At 40.4% G+C, this 17,930-nt stretch overlaps 1 protein-coding gene across 8 annotated transcripts in view; it reads right to left on the reverse strand.

Annotated features, from left to right (window-relative positions):
• The window catches only part of FMNL2 (formin like 2), a 333,723-nt gene that overhangs the window by 138,303 nt on the left and 177,490 nt on the right, over positions 1 to 17,930 (reverse strand). For all 8 annotated transcript variants that reach the window (XM_025261362.3, XM_025261316.3, XM_025261340.3 and 5 more), the window contains exon 2: positions 2,912 to 2,995. In XM_025261362.3, coding sequence (XP_025117147.2) covers positions 2,912 to 2,995 — 84 coding nt within the window. The remainder of the gene's footprint in view (positions 1 to 2,911; positions 2,996 to 17,930) is intronic.

Genomic DNA, 17,930 nt, shown 5'->3' on the forward strand with positions numbered 1-17,930 from the left:
TGGAATCATCTCATAATTACTTTGGAGTCACAAGTCAAGTATCCCAAATTTTCTCTAAGTCTTTTTACAGTTGGTTTGTTCAGATTAGGATCCAAAGAAAATCCACCCATTTAGTTATTTCTCTTGAGTTTTCCACACCTCTTTTTTCCCTATCTCTGGTTGCTATAAAAGCACATGTCTCTTTTGAGGCGTGATTCGCATATCATAAAATTCACACTTTTAAAGTGTATAATCTTAATATATTCACAAGACCATGCAATCATCACACTATGTAATTCCCAACACTATGTAATTTGCTGTGAGTTTTGTCACACTAAAAAGGAACCAGCACACATTAGCAGTTACTGCCCATCCCCCAGTCCCAGGCTATGGCAACCATTAATCTACTTTCTGTCTCAGTGAGTTTTTCTATTCTGGAGATTTCATATAAATGAAATCACAAAAGCAAATGTATTTTGAGTGTCTATCAGATTAGGTACCATTGACAGATATAGATAGGTACCATAAATACATATGACATAATTCCTGTCAATAACAGATAGTCAACAAATACCAACGCATTATATTTGCCATATAAATACATTATGAATGCTCTAAACTTATGGTTTTTATCCTTCACCTCACAAACATACAGAGAAGAAACAGAATTCATGCATGTGACATACTAATGGGTTACCTATATGTGACAGAAAGTCCAGTTTTCTGCTGGCCACAATTTCCACAATAACCAACAGTTAACCAAAAATGGCAGCTCACCATAATGGCGGCTCAGTGCCTGTCTTATAACTCCCAGCTTCCTCTTGCTCTCAGAAAAGCATAGCAGAATGCAAGTTGGAGAAATAGAGATAACATGTATTTTTACATTTATTTTTAGTACTTTAGCACATTATAAGGAAGGAAGTAAAGAGCTAGTGGTTAAGGGAACAGCCCCCAGAATGCGCATATTCTCCAGGGTCAGACTTTTACACCCCTTTACCACATAACAGCCATGTGACCTTTGGCAATGATTTAATCTCTAAGTTTCAGTTTCCCTGTATGTCAAATGGAGATACTAATGAGTATGACTGCTTTCAAGAGTTAACACAAAACTCTTATGAAGAAAATCTGCTTACTAAATGTTGGTTAGTGGCAATAATACTTATGATCATTTCACTATTTTTAACAAATCACATATGCTACTTCACAACTGACAGAGCCACCTCCGTTTGCAGCTGTCAGTATGTGTGAGACTGACCACCGAGAGGAACGGATAAAGTAGCTCAATCATCCACACCCTGGTGTATTAACATTGAAGGGAAAGAATAACCTGAACTTGGAGAATTTGAAACTCAGAAACATTAAGATAACTGACTTGTTACTCCCCTGTCTCAAGATCCCCACCAGACCTCACCACCAACTCCATGAAGCTACTTACGGGCTGAGAAGAGCACAGGTATTAGAAACGTCCGTCACCAACAGGCTTTCCTTTCCGGTACGCTGGAGACAGAAACCACCTCCCCAGACAACCTTCCTTTGCCTGTGCTCTAGGCTCCCTGTCATACCCAGGATTTCTAACCCCCTGCCTTGGATCTCTCTCATTTGTGTGGTTACCTTTCCTTTATACTAATTATCATTATACTATTTGTTCACTATCATATTTCCTGGCAATCATTTTTCCTGGCAATAATAGACTTAGGTAATGTTTATTGAAAGTTAAGTCTTAAGGAAGAAGATTGTATCTGTAAAATTTTATTCTTTTACCTCATGATCCTAGGCAATAAGCTTTCTCTTCAGCCTCTATCTACTCATAAGGCTCAATATAGCATGGAGAAGAGAGGATGGCATCCTCATCCTCTTTTAGTTCAGGAGCTAAAGTGAAACAACACACAATGGGCGCTTCGGGATGCTCCATGAGAACTGCAGACATCTATTCCTTAGGGAACATGGACTCTCTACCTTTGAGGAATAGAAAATGCCTCTGCTCCCCACAATCTGTCCCACAGCCTAGACCCAAGGGAGCTGAGTTAGGAATTACAACACTCCCAGGAATTTCCAGGGTAGCAGGGGTTGCAGAGAGGGGCACAATCCCCCTGAAGACATTCATGGCACAAAGTCAAAGAGCTAATACATAATATACACAGTCTAACTTTAGAGGGTAAGCCTTCTAGACTTGAAATAACTAGCTGGTACCTAGCCCAGGAGTGAAGTACCCCCCAAATTACTACCAATTACAGCAGAATATTATGTAACATTTAAAAAGAATGCGGTAAGGACATGTATACTGATGAAAATATCAAGATACAGAAGAGTATTTGTGGGTATTCACATATTGTTTCTAAAAAACAAAAACAAACTAGACGGAGATACTTCAGTCTTACCAGTGGACCTCTAAAATGTAGAATTTGGAGGGTAGAGAGAAAGAAAATGGAGAATTTCCCTTTTTATTTTATATCCCTCTGAAGAGTATAAATTTGTTATGAATTAATGATAAAAACACCTGCTGGAGATTTGCCAAAATATGAAATAATTTTTTTATCAGCCTAAGTAACATCTCTTTATAAACAATTCACCTTCTGGCATCAATATGTATCAACACACATGAAAAGAAAAGCCATCTAAATTAGAGAACCTGAATTATTCAAGAAGCATAAACTGCTATGTAAGATAAATAGAAAAACAGATCAGCTAAATTTGATTTGACCACTTGACCAGATTTATCGGAAATTTTACATGCAAAACATCTAAAAATCGAGAATTAAGATAATACAAGAATAAAATGTCTTTTTCTAACTTTTTCTTTGGTCATGAGAAACAGGAAGGCAAATCACAAAACAGAAATCCATGTATCTCTTGGAAAAAGTCTGATATATTTAGGGTATAAATCTGGTTCTCTTCTCTCACTATGTGTTCAAAAAGCATCAGTGTTTCTTACCTGATCACAGATCAGTTCCCACTTTTTCTCATTGTCATACTGCCGCAGCAACCTGGCTTTGTCAGGGGGTAGGTTCATAGCATTCTGTGAGGAAAAAAAAAAAAGAAATATGTCACATCTCACAACAAGAATAACAGGCCACTCATGGGCAGGCCAAAGAATACTACTATGGTTCTTTAATGACTTCAACTCCTAGCATCTGATGAAATAGAAACACCCTATACAAGTCATTTAAATATCAAATTGCTTGAATGGGAGGAGACAGGCTCTGAAGTCCTATGTTGGGACACTGGGGTGGTCTGCTCTGAACTACAGACTTGCATTTCAGCAAAAGTAATTACTTCTTCACTTAATAGCCGGCTCCCAGTCTTCTCAACAAAGCACCAGAGGTTATTGAGAAGTAAGAGTCTTCCATTTTGAACAGTGGGAACTTGATTTTGTTATATCCTTATCAAAATTTGCTCCCAATTCCTTTTGAAGTACTACAGCCCCACCAGACACAGAACAGAAAACACTAGAAGAAAACTCAACGAACAGAACCATTGATAGATAACATCAACTTTGACTCGCTTTGATAGACTATGAGTAAAGGAACAGATGAAAGAAGAGAAAAAAACAATGCAACCAGTTTTCGTCCCCTCTGTGAGATGACAGCGCTCCTTCATGACATAGCTTATATCAGTAACCTCTACTTTCAATTTAGCTGAGAAATGAGGTTTGCAGTGAGAAATGGATCATGAGCTAAAAGATGTCCAGACATCAGACTTCATGAAACCCTCCTCCATTAATAGAGCACACTTTCTATAGTGTTGACGGTAATTTTCCTAGGGCTTCCCTGGTGGCTCAGTCAGTAAAGAATCTGCCTGCAATGCAGGAGACCTGGGTTTGATCCCTGGGTTGGGAAGATCCACTAGAGGAGGGCATAGCTACTCACTCTAGTATTCTTGCCTGGAGAATCCCCATGGACAGAGGAACCTAGCGGGCTGCAGTCCATGGGGTCCGCAAAGAGATGGACATGACTGAGCAACTAAGCACACACTCAGGTACTTACACATTAGTCAATGTCCCAAATAACCAATCATATACATTTTCAAGATACTTGTCTTGGGTCTGATGTGATTTCAAGATACTTGGGCATGGAGCATGACAGAAAGAGAGAGCCCCAGAAGAAATTCCTACCTGTTCCCCTGGTCTCCCTAAAGCTCCCATGCTTTAAACAACTGAACCAAATATTCAACTAATTTCATGTATTAACTGTCCCATCTAAACCCTTGTATCAACACTCTAAATCATATCTGGCTCATAATAAATAATATAGCCCCTAGCCTGGGTCAATATTTGAGTAGACAAATGTAGAGGTCTTGAACTTATAATGCTCAAACCCCTAGCTCTCTGGAGGACTTGGACTTACAGAGAAATGGTTCCCCTTGCCACCATTATTGCATCATGTCATCCAGGAAAACAAATTTAATAGAGCCGAGGGTGGGTGAGTTATTCTGACTTAATAGCAGACAATTAACCTTTGATGATTTTGACTGATATAACTGAAGCATTTTCCCCAAAGCTCAATCTAGTATCCAGACTAATGTGCATAAGGAGGTAATAGATAAGTACCACGTATCAATTTGAATCTAATAACCTTATTCAGAATATTAATTTTTTAATAACCCCAAAGCTTACAACATTATTAGAAAATCTTTAGACTCCAGAGTTTTCAATGATACTGCCAAGGTTTCTCCATAAAAATATCTAAAATGGGAAAAATATTTTCATATGGCCTATCTCTATGGAATATCTACTTGAAGTAAAACAGAAAATAACTACTTGTATTTATTTGCAATTACACTTTTATAATGTTCAACAACTACCCCTGAGATAAAGCAAAGGAGAATTCCATACGTATCTTTCTGAGGGAGCCCAACATTATTGATCATCAAATAACCAGCCCATCATTGCTTATTTGCACCCAAGAGATAGATTATTTCCTCTTAAACTGATTTTGACCCTCATGTTAGTACCCCTGGGTGTGCATTAAATAAGAATAATAAGATTAGAAGGTAGATTAAATGAGTTTTTTTCCCCGAGTCCTTATTAACCTCTCGTGATACAAATGGGCAACACAATGAATGCCTAATCTCCTACAAGGTGCCAAGCACTATATGGGCACTCTATACATAATTTCATCTTCATAACAAGCCCAAGAGATAGATATAACTTCCCCAATTTTACAAATGAGAAAACAGGCCTAGGAGTGCTTACTCAAGGTGAGACTTCTTTACAGAAGAAAACAGGACCTAAACTTAGTCTGTTGGACTCCAAGGACAAACAGTAAAAATGCCAGGCTTTTTTTTTTTTTTTGCATCAAAGTAGAAAGGCAAATAACTGACTTTCTGTTAGTACTCCACAAGACAATCACGCAGACCAGTATGCAAATAGTGCTACGGAAATTAAATGCAGGCCCTGTTGTTACTGCAAAGAGAAAGCCAAGATAATCCTTTCTGGATCAACTTTTCTTTTAATAAAACAGTCTTTCATTCAAATGTTTATGAAGCACCACCCTAGTACAAGCACTGTGCTCCACAGCACAGTGGGGAACCTAACAGATACAGTCCCCATGGAGCATCATATTCCAATGAGAAGAAGATGAAACAAACTAATCTTCTCAAACTCTGATAAGTCTTGTTAGAGATTATCAGAAGGCAACTTATAGACTGAACTATCTGCAAAGAGGGCTTCCCTGTTGGCTCAGATGGTAAAGAATCTGCCTGCAATGCAGGAGACCTGGGTTTGATCCCTGGGTTGGGAAGATCCCGTGCAGAAGGCAATTCTTACCTGAAGAATTCCATGGACAGAGAGCATGGAAAAGCTATGGTTTTTCTAGTCATCATGTACGGATGTGAGACCTGGACCATAAAAAAGGCTGAGCGCCAAAGAATTGATGCCTTCAAACTGTGGTGCTGGAAAAGACTCCTAAGAGTACCATGGACAGAAAGGAGATCAAACCAGTCCATCCTAAAGGAAATCAACCCTGAATTTTCATTGGAAGGACTGATGCTGAAGCTGAATTCTTTGGCCACCTGATGCAAAGAGCTGATTCATGGGAAAGACCCTGAGGCTGGGAAAGATTGAAGACAGGATGAGAAGGGGACGCCAGAGGATGAGATGGTTGGATGGCATTGACTCAATGGGCATGAGTTTGAGCAAACTCCTGAAGATACTGAAGGACAGGGAAGCCTGGCATGCTGAAGTCCACGGGGTCACAAAGAGACAGACATGACTGAGTGACTGAACAACAACATCTGGAAAGACTTCTTAAGGAAAAGATAACAATTAAGGTTAAGTTCCAGAAATGAGAAAAGGTAAGTCAGGTAAAGAGTGGATGGAAGTGTTCTAAGCAGAAAAAACAGGGGAAAGATGCTAAGGTAAGGAACAGTTGGATATATCAAAGCTGAAAGTGAGTCAACATGGCTGGAGAGAAAACAAGAGAGGAAATGAGGGAAAGATAAAGTGGGAGAGGTGAGTCAAGGCTGGGCCATGTCCAGCCATGTAGGACTGGAGTCAATACTTTTCCTTTGCTCTACAGTGCAATGAGAAACCAGTGAAGGCTTGTAAGCATGAGATGACATAATCAGGTTATGTTTTACAAAGATTATCATGGGTGCTTTACGGACAACTGATTAGAAACAGCACAAATGGAATCAGGGGAACCAGTTGAGAGTAGTTCAAATGAACGGCAGCAGCCAGGGCAGTAGTTCGAATGAATGCCGGTAGGCTGGGACAAGGCAGGTGAGATCTCGACTAAAGCAGGTGGATAGGTGTCAGAAATAGTATGTGAAACTGACTGGATAGACTTAAGGGCTGGGGGAGAATGTTGAGTGTTAACACCTGGTTTCTACCTTGAGTTACAGGTGAACGGCAGTCTGTTTAAGAGGGGCACACTGCAAAGGTGGCACGGATCTGGAGGAGGCGGTGAAGAATAAGATCTCTAAATGGCCCTAACTGGTTAGGCATATGATAGCTATGAAACATCCAAGAAAACACTCAAGCAGTCAGGTAGATGTACAGTTCTGAAGGTCAGAAGAAAGGTCTGCATCTTTCTGAATGAGAAGAGTCCTAAGTCTTTTTGAACCTGAGAACTAGTTATCATCAGCACCCACACATAAAAACATGCACTCGGTAATCATTCACCAAGCATTTAAAATCAACCCTTAAACAGGTCAAGCCTCTGAGCAGTTCAGGTGTACATTACCCAGCTTAATAAATCTACAAGGACTGTGAGGAAGCAGCTCCATTTAAAATCAGACCCTCCACAGAGGCCTGGTTAAAGTTCAGGGATGTTGTGATTAGCTGGCAAGAACTGCCCTTAGACTTTCTGAGAATGCATTCATTCCTTTTGAGCTGTATAGGGCAGGCCTTGGGAATCCAAGCTAAACGTTTGTGCAGGTAACTCCCGAGAGCCCAAGCTATTTTCTGAGGAACCGGATGTGAAGAGTCCACTCATTAGAAAAGACCCTGATGCTGAGAAAAATCAAGGGCAGGAAGAGAAGGGGACAACAGAGGATGAGATGGTTGGATGACTTCATCGACTCAATGGATGTGAGTTTGGCAAACTCTGGGAGATAGAGAAGGACAAGGAAGCCTGGTGTGCTGCAGTCCATGGGGTTGCAGAGAGTCTTAACACAACTTAGCCACTGAACAACACTGGCTGTCTCTCCAGGCTCCACTACTGCCTGTATAAAAATGGACTGCCCTTCTATTTGGCAGAAAATGTACAACTTCCAAGTGGTCCTAACCCCTGTGACAACTCAACCTCATATGTACTTAGTGGTATCTCAACACAGAGCACTCCTTCCCTCCATTTTTTTTTTTTTTTTCCCCCTGTAAGGAATGTCCCTTTCTATTCCACCTGGCAAATTTTAAGAATCAGCTCAAATATCATTTACCATTAGAACCTTCAGCCAACTACTCCAAGAAGACATACCCTCTGGTTGGGCTCTGACAACACTGTATGCTGCTGCTGCCGAGTCGCTTCAGTCACGTCCGACTCTGTGCGACCCCATAGACGGCAGCCCACCAGGCTCCCCCATCCCTGGGATTCTCCAGGCAAGAACACTGGAGTGGGTTGCCATTTCCTTCTCCAATGCATAAAAGTGAAAAGTGAAAGTTAAGTCGTTCAGTCGTGTCCCACTCAGCGACCCCATGGACTGCAGCCTACCAGGCTCCTCCCTCCATGTGATTCTCCAGGCAAGAGTACTGGAGTCCCTTTACAGCACCACACACACTGTGCCTTAATCATCTGTTAGCCTATCTAAATCATTCCCCAACTAAGTACTTCAAGGATAATTTCTTTTGTTAATTCCCAAATCAGATACAGTAGAAGGCAAACAGGAGGCACTCAACAAGCTGCTGAATCAATGAAAAGCAAACTAACTCAATCATATTATTCAGTCTGACAATATCTTCACTGATTCAGCATTTATGCTTCAGCTACTGACAAAGTCTACAAACTAAAGGGCCTTTTTTCTTATAAAAGCTCAATGATAATGTCTATTACTTATTAGTAATAACCTTCCAAACAGGAATTCACGGGGTAACAAATCAAGTTCAATTCTAGCAACATTTCCTTAAAAGGAAAAATATTTTACACATCCTTCTGCCACATATAATAAACCATGGAACCTGAACTTTGTTTGGTTTTGTTGCCAGTAAATTCAAATCAGTATCAACTGTAATAATTAGTCTAATCCAAAAGTTACTTAGGGGCTTCCAAGGTGGCACAGTGGTAAAGAATCTGCCTATGTAGGAGATGCAGGTTCGATCCCTGGGTCTTGAAGATCGCCTGGAGAAGGAAATGGCAACCACTCCGGTATTCTTGCCTGGACAATCCCATGGACAGAGGGGCCTGGCGGGCTACAGTCCATAGGACTTGCAAAGAGTTGGACACGACTTAGCAACTAAATGACAAACAAAAGGGGTAGCTACCTTTATGGTAGATATTGTTTTTAAATTCACTTTCCATCTCAGAATATTTTAAAAATGGAAGATTTAATAACTAGATAACAACACAATATGCAAGTTTCTGGGTATTTCATGGAGAAATTATTGTTAAGAGAGTCTATAAGAGTCTATACATTGGAAGTGATACTTACAGATTATCATATACAACACAGAGAAGAATGAAAGTACCCAAACCGTTCAGAACCAGATAAACCCAAGCCTTAGGAATAGAGTTTTTTGGTCTCAGCTCTTGCCCTGGATTCATGGGAACAATGAAACCTTGCAAAAGATCTTCTTTTCCCCTGATATCTTCAAGGCTCCTGTTGAGAAATCCACAGTAATATGCAGACACAGAAGTGAAAGTGAATTATATCCAATATACCTTATGTAATATACTTCTGTTCTTATAATCTCTAAATTAAAGCTTTCAAGTATTAAGTCACTAGATTCTAAACAGAAACTCTGCTCTTACACAACGACCTGCATACACTTCATAAGCAGCAGTGCTTATGGAAGGAGGCAAAAGATGTTACTAGAGAAAAGGCTAAGACAATCACTGACAGTTCTTGAATGATAAAGGTACAAACATTTTACAGCAACTTAAAAGAAGGAACCATTACGTTTCTTTGAACATGAGCTAAAAAAACAAAAAACACATAATAGAAAATTTGCTTTTTTTTAACCCTGTGTAAGTGTACAGTTCAGTGGTGTTAACTATAGTCACAGCTGGAACTGGACTAGCTAGACCTCAACCCAGACTTGTATCACTTATTATTGGTGATGTGGAGCCACACGACTCAAATCAAAAAGCAAAGCTGAAAAAGCCAGTAAATGAAATTCAAAAACTGAAGGTCAGAATCCAGTCAGAATCAAAGCTAAGGGTTAAAACCAACAAGATGGACCATTTATTAATGGTCTGATACATCTCAAACCCTTAGGCTCTTTGCCTTCATTATCCAATTTAATCCACTTTAAAATCCTGACAAGCAGGTATTATCTTCTCCATTTAACAGAGAAGGAAACTAAAGGGCAAGGCGGTTAAGTAGCTCTTCCATACAGGAGATAGGTGACAGATTCCAAGGCTCAAAAAAGAGGTCTGTATGATCACCCTCTTTCCATGACACTTAAGCTATAATGTTTCTAAAATCTGACCTCAGTGAACCAACTCAACAATCCTACCTGAACACCAGAGACATAGTCATTATGTGCAAGAGTAAGGTGAAAATGCTCATATTTATCACTATTTTTAATAAGCTATTACCATTTTCAGACAAAATACTGGCACTTTAATAGAATTCTTCAATTTATTTAAAAATATTATATAAACTAGAACCCCTTCCCCCCAAAAAAGTTACTGGGTCAAATCTTTAGCTAGCCAGGCACTGTGTCAATTCAACAATCACCTCCTAAACCCTGTTAAATATCAAATGAAGGCAGAGATACCAATATAAGGTAAACTTGCACTTCAATGACCCAGAAGAAGAAAAGATAAATCCACAACACACAACTGCACATGTTACGTAATATAACCAAACTGTAGACAAAAAGCCATTACTTTTTGTTAAGGAAAGCAAGAAATGCTATGGACTGATCTTGGGAGTGTGGGGAAAGCATAAAGAATGCCATTTAATGGCATAATCTGGTTTTTAATATTTGGCCTCTGAGGATGGGTCACATGGGTTGCAGTCCTAACTCCACTACTCATGAATAGGCAATCTCAGGTACATTATTTAAACTAAACCTCAGCTTCCTCACTTAAAAAAAAAAGGGAGATGGTGGTGGTGATGGGAAGGATGGTGGTGGTAGTAATACTACCCACCTCGTGAAGTGTGAGGAAAATCAAATTGGATAACGCTTATACTTAACAGAGAGTAAGTACATGGAAAGCACTCCCTAGATTTTATCATTCTCATTATTTTAGGTGAATAGAAGCATGAATACAAAAGGCAGAGGAGACTGTGAACTACACGGAACAGATCAGAGGATAAGGAGAGTGGGTCATGTTAGACCAAGTTAGAAAGGCAGGGCCCTGAACACAGCACAGAATTTCAAACTTACTAGACAGGCAATAGTAAGTCATCAGCCAAGAAAATGTCTTTAAAAAAGAAAAAAAAAAGCCAGGCGTGGGGTCCTCAACTCACACTAGGTAAAGGGTTGTTCCTCCTCTATTAATTCTTCCCAGATCACCATTATTCCTTGTATTATTATTGGGACATCAAGTTGAGTCACTTGATGCTGAACAATGCATCAATTCTCCTATGAGTTCACTTAGAATTGCAACATCTGGGTGGTTGCAAATTCAATAAGTGACCCGCCCCTCTGTTTAGCTAACCTCAAAGCCATTTCCTTCCATGCCCTCTATTCTTGTTCCAAACAACTACCTGACATCCTAAATTTTAATATCCTCCTAGCCTACAGGACGCTGCTGAAATATAGTCCACTTCTTTCCTGGCACAGGTCTCCGGCAGTTAGCCAAATAGTTCCCCAAAGCAAATCATCAGTCAGTCATCTTTCACTGTCACTGTTATTCTTATTTAATCATTGAGGTATTAACATCATTCCTTTGCCAGTGAAGCCCACAGTAGGAGAAATTGGTCTGCTCCTGGTCTAGTTACATCTTCAGAATGAAATCTGACTGGAGAGCTGTCCTTTCCAGGGAAGCTGTGAGAATGAGACAGCTCCCCAGTCTCCCATTCACAATTTTAGTTACGGCCCATTTTCTTGGAAGGTTTTCTTTAAGAACTGAGCTAAATAAAAAGGACTCCTCCATAACTTTTTTATAGTCTAAAAAGTACAGAACTAGAACACAAGCTTGTGATATTTTAGTCCTCTTCTGTTTTTTTCAGAGGTGACCAAACTGACTCCAAAAAATGAAGGCTGTGTTCAAGTTCATTTAACTGGTTATTACCAGAGAGAAAAAAATCTGGGCCAACATGTCTTCTACTCGTTTTCCACTATCGAATGAAAGCCCACTTATATCTGTTGTGTGTGTACGTGAGTGTAAGCGCATATATTTTAGCAAATCCAATAAAATAATGCATGTAGAGTAGTTAGCACAAAGTCCTCCATTCAGTACATGTTTGATATTGTTGTGTGGGTGCTCAGTGGCTATGTCATGTCCGACTCTTTGTGACTCCATGTGCTGTAGCCCGCTGGGCTCCTCTGTCCATGAGATTTCCCAGGCAAGAACACTGGAGTGGGCTGCCATTTCCTGCTCCATGGGATCTTCCCTACTGCTGCTGCTAAGTTGCTTCAGTTGTGTCCAACTCTGTGAGACCCCATAGATGGCAGCCCACCAGGCTCCCCCATCCCTGGGATTCTCCAGGCAAGAGCACTGGAGTGGGTTGCCATTTCCTTCTCCAATGCATGAGAGTGAAAAGTGAAAGTGAAGTCGCTCAGTCATGTCCGACTCTTAGTGACCCCATGGACTGCAGCCCACCAGGCTCCTCCATTCATGGGATTTTCCAGGCAAGAGTACTGGAGTGGGGTGCCATTGCCTTCTCCAGGGATCTTTCCTACCCACGGATCAAACTTGAGCACCCTGTCCTGTGTCTCCTGCATTGGCAGGAGGATTCTTTACCCCTGAGCCACCTGGGGAGCCTGTGACATTGTTCCTCTTGCTATTATCATTTTAAAGAATACATGGAATTACTATAATGCTCCCCTCCTACTTAGTAAGCCTCCATCCTTCCTGACTACATGAGTTTCCTTATACCACAATAATAAGTACCAGCACTGTCTCCACCATTCTTCCTTGACTTGGGGCTTTATAGTCAGAAAACAATTCATTTTATCTGTAAAATTATAAACCTGTAGAAACTTCCATATTTGTTTTTACCAATAAACACAAACTAAAACCAAAAACTTCACAAAGTTGCTTGCAAATAACTGGTTTGTTTTGTTTGGGGGGCCATGCTGTGTGGCTTGCTGTTGCTGTTTAGTCACTGTCGGGTCTGCCTCTTTTACGACCTCAAGCACTGTAGCCCATCAGGCTCCTCTATCCAAGGGATTCTCCAGGCAAGAATACTGGAGTGGGTTGCCATGCCCTCCTCCAGGGGATCTTCCATATCCAGAGATCAGTACTTGAGTCTCCTGCACTGGCAGGTGGATTCTTTACCACCAAGCCACCAGGGAAGCCTGACGGGTAATTTAAAAGATATTAATTCCCTGACCAGGGATGGAACCCATGCCCCTTGCAATGAAGTGTGGAGTGCTAACCATTGCACAACCAAAGAATTCCCATATTTTAATCACACTTTCACTACTCTTTGCAAATGGGAATGAACAGGGTTGATTGTGTATATATATGTTTATATTATCTTATTTAATTGCACAGCCAGAGCATCATGAATATGGGTAAAGTGGATGGAAGAGTCCATGCTACCTGCAGAATAGGAGGGCATAGCTATAGGAGTCAATGCCAAGTTTTCCCATGGCTCATTTTTGTGCTACTCCCTATACCACTAGCTTAAGTGATTCAACATCCAAAGATGCCAAAACCACATATCCCTCCTCTGGCCAACATGCCAGCTCCTGAAATACAGATTCTTGAGAGCTGGAACCATAAAGAAGGCTGAGTGCCAAAAAATTGATGCTTTCAAACTGTGGTGCTAGAGAAAATTCTTGAGAGTCCCTTGGACAGCAAGGAGATCAAACCAGTCAATCCTAAAGGAAATCAACCCTGAATATTCATTGGAAGGACTGATGCTGAAGTGCCAATAATTGGCCACCTGATGCAAAAAGCCAACTCATTAGAAAAGACTCTGATGCTGAGAAAGATTGAGGATAGGAGGAAAAGTAGAGGACAGAAAATGAGATGGTTGGATGGCATCACCAAATCAATGAACATGAGTTTAAGCAAACTATGGGAGATAGTGAAGGACAGGGAAGTCTAGCATGCTGGAGTTCATGGGGTTGCAAAGATTTGGACACGACTGAGTGACTGAACAACCACCATATTCAAACAGAAAGGGAATAAATGAAAGAAACATTCAATCTCTTTCAAACCTCATATCTGATTTCCTTTGGAGACCTGATGTCTGATTCCTTGACATGCTCTGGAACTCAAACAGTTGTTTACCATCTGTCTGCCAATTGCTATTCCAAGAGCAGTGTCCACCTGCACACACTTGTGTAATCAGATGGGAAGTCACACAAGAGGCCACATTTAATGCTTAACGGTCAATCATTTGACAATAGGAGAGCAAATACATTCAAATGCTGTGTTTGCTGCCACAGAGTCAAAATCCAGGGAATGGGTTCTAGACTTTGGATAAACATTAACATCCTCTGACATAAAATTCTCTATGTAAAAACATTTTGAGAATTGAAGACACCAAGTTCAAATTAACTACAACATATTAGATAGCTGAATTCCACCACAATTAAGGCAGACACATGAAACAGTTGGTAAAACATTTATGAGTTAAGTAAACACTCCCAATGTACCAGCCAAAACAATATCTCCTGATGTTTGGTACATGGCATTTTAGATTTTACACATGTACTGCAAAACAATTATGACATTAAATAATGGAATTTTTATTAAATAGCTGAACTAAATCATATATTACAAACATGAACTCTTAGATACCTGAGTAAGCGGTATCTCTTGTTGGGGGTGTAGGTTTTCAATCTTCGCTGTTTCTAACTAGGAGAATATAAAATAAAATCCAAGCCACTGGAATTATCCCTGGTTTTATATTCTCACCATACAGTGATATGTTCAAGGCATAAAGCGCTACCTAAATGCATGATCTGGTCTCAGACTAAAATGAGGAAAAACGGTCACATTTTGATTGCATGTACCAGGCAGAGCAAAACAAGAATCAAACACCTTTCAGGGAAAGCAAACACCTACAGTTACAGAGAATGAGTTTGGGGAAGCAGGCCCCAGGGTGTGCACTTCTTGGTTCTAAGTGCTAGACATGGTGTGTGCAAGAAAAAAGGAGGAAAAAGCACACAAGCAAGAGAGAGATGACAAAGTGGAGGGGCAGGGCTGGGGAGGATCCGACTGCACTGAAGCCCTGTGCTTCTCAGCTGAGTAAACCACAACAGTAGGCCTGGGAGACGTGACCCTGGCTGCTGAACTCAGCACACCCCCTCAACAATGCTCTGGATGTAAACACTTTTCTGTTTCCTACATGGCAGTGTTCTGCTTCTCCAAGAGAGCTACAAGTATTTGGAAAAATGCCAGAATAGGACAATGGCCATTTAATCTCTGCATTCTTACGTTCTGTAACAACTCTACTCTCCTGACAGCAGATCCACCATACCCAGGTCACCATGAACCAATTTATCCTACTGCAAAGTAAATCTCAAGTTCAAGTCCTAAGGATCCCAGGGGTAAAGCAATACAGTTCATCCAGGAACCTCCACCCAAAGAAGTGGCCAGCTTGGAGTGCAACTCTGATTTGGATTTGTCTTCTTCCAGAGAGAAATTCAACTCCACATGAACTCCAGTGTGCATGAACCACTGCTGGATATTAAGCTTTAAGAAGAAGTGACAGGATCAAGAGAACATTCAATTTGTGACTTAAAAACTACCTAGTACTTTACTTCCTAAATGAAATTTTTTTTTGCAGTGAAGTCTTATTTTTAGAATACAATTTAATCTTCATATGTTTAGAAAATAAGAAAATACAGACAAGTATAACAAAAAATAATAATATCCTTTCCCACTGTCCAAATGTTATCACCATTAACCCTGTAGAATGTAGACCTAAATGAACTGTTATAACCCGATTCTGAAACCTAGCCCTCCACACACATCCCTAGCTTGGGGGTCTGCGGGCCTTTGTGCCTGCAGGGCTCCATCCTAGCTCGCAGGCCCACTGACAAATAGGTCCATTCATCCACCCCTTCTCCTCTGTACATATATTTATAAATAGTAAGCACAATATATTCTCTGTCATTCCACACGGTTGGCCAATAAAGACATTGTTTAATAGAGAGGTGCCGCACATACCATGCATGATTTTAAAATGAATAGGATTTATCAAAATATATTAACACAAAAGCCATATTATCATAACTTAATCTTTCTTTAATGACTCTGAGAAAGACTCTTTAAGATTTTCACAATGTTTTCTGGTCATCCCTACGGATTACAACGATAAGCTTTGTGGCTGGAATGACTAAGGCCTAGGTTCAAATTCCAGTTACTAGCAGTTCATCTTGGCACGTAACAAAACTCTCTAAGTATCAGCATCCTCTTCTGAAAATGAGGACAAAAGAACCTCCCTGCTAGGATCACCATGAAATACATGTACCCCTCACAGCAGGAGATCCAAGGACAGCAGTGTGGTATCTACAGGAGAAGCTGTGACTGGGGACAAATATTCTGGCCTTCAGAGTTTAAAAAAAAAAAAAAAAAAGAACTTGAGTTTATATCCTAGATGTGAACCTCCTTGCTGTATGTTCACTAGCAAGACACTTAACTTTTTTTAAATTATACTTGTATTTATGTATTTATTTTTGGCTGTGCTGGGTCTCTGTGTGGGCTTTTCTCTAGCTGTGGTGAGCAGGGCTTACTCTCTAGTTGCAACGGGCAGGCCTCTTTAGTTACGGAGCACGGGCTCTGGAGTGCACGAGCTTCAGTAGTCACTGCTCCCGGGCTTTAAAGCACAAGCTCAGTAGGGATGGGGCATGGGATTAGTCGTTCTGTGGCACGTGGGATCTTCCCCAGATCAGGAACTGAACCCATATCTCCTTCACTGGCAGGCAAATTCTTTACCACTGAGCCACCAGGAAAGCCCTTAATTGTTTTTATCTTTAATTTCCTCGCTTGTAAAATAAGGATGCTATCTACTCCTGGGGTATTTCCGGAGGAGCCTGACAGGAGAGGCTTTATACAGTAGGGTGGCTATGAAAAGTAAACATCAGATGAGTGAACACATGTAAAATGTGGCAATAAGTTCAGGGAATGACAGAACAAGGGCTCAAGAGACTTGCTGCTATGTTATCAGAATCCAACACAACTAAATTCAAGGAACAGGGTAGGGGAGATGAGAGCATTTTACCCTCTTAAACATAATGTCTTTGAGAGCTTCGCAACACACCTGTAAGAATTTCTGGCACTCTAGATACAATGCATTTTAGCTAATAGTCCAAACAATGAACCTAAGAGAAATGGCTGTATTTGTGGTTCCCAAACTGGGTACCAAGGCATCCCAACTACGAAAATCCCAGAGGGAAACTGCAGGATTATTTACAATTTTTGAAAAAAGTAACAAAACTCAAAACCCACTGTCACCACTACAACCCTGAAGTAGTTTCCAGCTTTTAATTGCACTATATTCCTTTCCTAATGTGTACTTCTGCCAAGTTGATTTTCTTTTAGCAGGTGGTGTGACAAAGCAAATCATGAGGAAAAAATTCAGCAAGAAATGAGTGATAATATCAAATCTGAATTCAAAGTTAGATAAATCATGCAGTGTCCTACAGGTACTACATCAAATTTATATGCAACTGTGATTTTTTTAAATACAAAGTATTTTTCTTTCAAATTACATGTAATTATTTTTTCAAACAGCCACTGAGTTGCTAGTGTAGTGCTAAGTTGCTTTCACTCGTGTCTGACTCTTTACAACTCCGTGAATTGCAGCCTGCCAGGCTCCTCTGTCCATGGGATTCTCCAGGCAAGAAACTGGAGTGGGTTGCCATTTCCTTCTCCAGTGGATCTTCAAAACCCAGGGATCGAATTGTGATTTTTTTTTTAAAGAATACAATGAAAGCATTTTTCTTTCAAAGTACATGTAATTATTTTTTCAAACAGCCACTGAGTTATTCAGACATAAATACTTGTTAAGTCGCTTGGACATGCATACTTCATATCAAATATACACACTTCATATTAGGTATTCCGTTTGGCCTCAGGCACCATGAAGAATTGCTAAGACACCAAGGGTGCTGTACACGGAGCAAGTGTGGAGACTTCTGGTCTAGGTTACATCCATGCTTTCTTCCCTCACATCTGATTACAGACTTCTGGAAATATTCTAAAATAAAAGAACCTCTATAA

Source organism: Bubalus bubalis, chromosome 2 (genome assembly GCF_019923935.1).
Source record: "Bubalus bubalis isolate 160015118507 breed Murrah chromosome 2, NDDB_SH_1, whole genome shotgun sequence".
Lineage (NCBI taxonomy): Eukaryota > Metazoa > Chordata > Mammalia > Artiodactyla > Bovidae > Bubalus > Bubalus bubalis.